At 33.0% G+C, this 3,369-nt stretch overlaps 1 protein-coding gene across 1 annotated transcript; it reads left to right on the top strand.

Moving 5' to 3' along the window:
• Nucleotides 1-1,166: 1,166 nt before the first annotated feature.
• LOC133818609 (methyl jasmonate esterase 1-like) lies at nt 1,167-3,061 on the top strand. The gene is made up of 3 exons (XM_062251600.1): nt 1,167-1,690; nt 2,148-2,279; nt 2,640-3,061. The coding sequence occupies exons 1-3, from the start codon at nt 1,238-1,240 to the stop codon at nt 2,922-2,924; spliced, it is 870 nt and encodes a 289-aa protein (XP_062107584.1). The 5' UTR covers nt 1,167-1,237; the 3' UTR covers nt 2,925-3,061.
• Nucleotides 3,062-3,369: the final 308 nt, after the last annotated feature.

The raw sequence follows: 3,369 nt of genomic DNA, 5'->3' as shown, positions 1-3,369 counted from the left end.
TAAGGCCCTCAAAGTGCTTGTCGAAGTTTATGCGATTTTGGGGTTTCCCAAACTTTTCGACCACTTTCCGGCCACCTCAAGCCACCACAAGATGAACTGCCACCACCACCATATGTCTTGCATCTTCGGCTTCAAAACCCACTAAAAAATTAGACCCAATGGCCATCGTGGAGTGGTGCCGCCGCCACTTACTCCAACCATTCTTTTAGGGCTCACGTCAATTCTTTTAGGGCTCGCAATGCGAGTCCTAAAAATATTCTTTTAGGACTCGTAAAAAATCTCAGTTTTTAAGGCTCTCAAATAGAGGACTCGCGCCCCGCGAGTCCTAAAATGTCTTTTTTGTAGTAGTGAATGGACAAAAGAATGTTCTCTATGTTACTTGAAGTAAGTGAGAGCAAAGTAACAATATTTATATATGAGTAATGATATATGCACCCAAAATATACCCCAAATATTACACACAGTGACGTGTCACTTTTTTTTAAAACAGTGGGTCCTTGTTTTAATAAATGTGATTGACTATGTTAAACTGTCACATCACTGTATGTAATGTTTGTGTGTATATTCTAGGAACACATATCATTACTCTTTATATATACTATATAGGCAAAACAAAAATAGCCTAACCGACTAATAACAATAAAGAAACGGACTAAAAACAAATGTACGAATTATGTTACCTGTTGCTATTTTGGGGGCATTAATCATGACATGAATGTGAATTGTGTTTGTAAAATTTGTTTAACATGGTTTGAGACAATGTTTTTAATGGGGTTTTTTTAGTTTTTGTTTTTTTGCAAGAGTTCTCAACGAGATTAAGAGTGACATCATGGCTGACAAAATCTACGTAAAAAATTTAATTTTTAACGGTGGGTTGGGTTATCCTGAAGAATCTGCTTAGTGATGTAGAAAATTTTTATGAGAGCTACCTTCATGTTTCCATGCTATAAAATAATGCAGCAGAGTATTCATAATTGAAAATGGGACAATCATTTGACTGACATGGATTATTTTATTATCATTTCAGTTAATAATTACTACTCTAAACTTTCTTAAAAGACCAAGTGATTAAAAAAACTTAAGTTGACTGACTGACTGTAGATAATCATAAAACAAAATGAATGCACTCTTCTATATACAGAAGTTGTAACCATTGATAAATGAAATCAAATTCAAAGATAGGAACATAGCATAAGATATTGGCAAACTGATCAAACCAGTTGGAACGAAAAGAAAAATGATGGAAAGAAAGGTTTTGGTGCTACTCTCTTTTGTGGTCATTGTTTTCATCGTTGAAACAAGCAATGGAAAATCGGAGGCTACGAAAACGGGCAAACATTTCGTGCTAGTCCATGGGTCTTGCCATGGAGCTTGGTCATGGTACAAGCTGGTGGCCCTGATAAAATCATCGGGCCACAAAGTGACAGCGCTGGACTTGGCCAGTTCGGGAGTCGATCCGCGACGGGCAAATGAGGTCCGATTTATGTCTGACTACTTTAGGCCGTTGATGGATTTCATGGCTGGTCTTCGTCTTCGTGAAAATGAAAGAGTGGTTATGGTGGGCCATAGCCTCGGGGGATTGACGATTTCGAAAGCGATGGAGGATTTCCCGTCCATGATTGATGTGGCTATTTTTCTCACTGCCTTGATGCCTGGCCCCTCTCTCAACGTTTCCACCCTCTACCAAGAGGTAATCCTTTTTTCCATCAAAATTATATAAATGCAGATCATTTGGTACACACGAATCAAAAAAGAATATTGATTTTTAAACTCAAGATTAATTCATATTTTCTTTAGGATTTTGCTGGCCTCCTACTCCACCAGACCCCAAAAGGGAAAAGATAAAGGAATGATTTGTTTTTACATTTTAGACTTATCTTTTTATAATTTTTTTACTGTTACGCCCCCACTAATTTTTCATATTCAATTTTTGTATTTTACCTCTCATTTATATACATATACTACTGTGTCTGTGTCTGTGTCGTTATATAAATTTTTATAAATGCAAATATTTTGTATAATTAATATAACTATCTAAATTTTGTGCTTTGGTGGAAAATTTTGAACTTCCTTTAACTTTAAATTAAAGTTATTCTACAAATTAATAGTAGTGATTTTGAACTTCCTTTAACTTTGTGCTGTTATAGTCGTTAAAAATAACAGATGATCAAATGGACAATAATTACATATATGACAATGGTCCAAACAACCCTCCAACAGCTTTCATTTTCGGCCAATCGTTCCTGGCATCAAAGGTATACCAGAGAAGCTCGTATGAGGTAAGTTAACTTTTGGCAATTTTAAAACATCTATTAAGTGTTTTTACTAATTACAAATCTCCCTTGTCAGTATTGAGTCAATAAGAGAAATGATAAAAATGGTAATTTTGGTCATTTCTCTTTTTTTTCATATTAAATTCAATAAAAATAATAGCTTTTTGTGTCAATTACAATCATGATATGCATGTTTTTCCTTTTTTATATTTTCTTCCTCACCGATAACATAATTGGATAGTGATTTTTCTTATTAATCCATTTAAATGTACTGTATCTAGCATCACCCAAACATTCTTGAATGGTTTCAAGAAAGTTGTGGGATGTATAAGGCATCGTATTGATTTATGGTCTATTGTATAATAGGATTTGGAACTTGCAATCATGTTAATGAGACCATTACCATTGTTTAACGATGAGAACATGTCCAAAGAGCTAGTCTTGAGCGAAGACAAATACGGGTCAGTTGATCGAGTTTATATCATATCCGAGAATGATAAAGTGATGAATAAAGATGTCGAACGATGGATGCTCAAGAACAATCAACCTAATCATGTGGTTACAATTAAGGGTTCAGATCATATGGTCATGATGTCTAACTCAATTAGTCTCTGGAGTCATCTTCAAAACATCACAAAGGAATACAATTGATTAGAAAAATTAACGCTTGTGAGATTAAGTGATCTTGGTAGACTCTGCAATTTAAATATATATATATATATAAATATATATATCTTATTTTATATAAGAAGGATTTATATTTAACCGAGGACATTTGTCCTTTTGTATCTATTTTGTCTTTTTTATTTGCTGCTATTCTTTTTTTTTTTTTCTTTATACTTTATATATTATTAAAGAATTTTTAATTGTTATAAAAAGAGGTGAATGTTACTCCTATTAAATATAAAAATAAACATCAAATTTAAATGAAAAAGATAAAGATAAAGAACATTTCATTAAAAAAAAAAAGTAAAAGTAATTATGATTTTAGTAATATAAGTATCTAGTTACCATAAAGAACCCAGAAATATACACACATATCAGAATATGAAAGTAACCAGTTATCTCAAAAATATACACACAAAGAACGAGAAGG

The sequence above is a fragment of the Humulus lupulus genome, chromosome 1, assembly GCF_963169125.1.
Source record: "Humulus lupulus chromosome 1, drHumLupu1.1, whole genome shotgun sequence".
Classification (NCBI taxonomy): Eukaryota; Viridiplantae; Streptophyta; class Magnoliopsida; order Rosales; family Cannabaceae; genus Humulus; species Humulus lupulus.
Note: the sequence above shows the minus strand (reverse complement) of the source record. Positions and strands in the feature narration are given on the sequence as shown.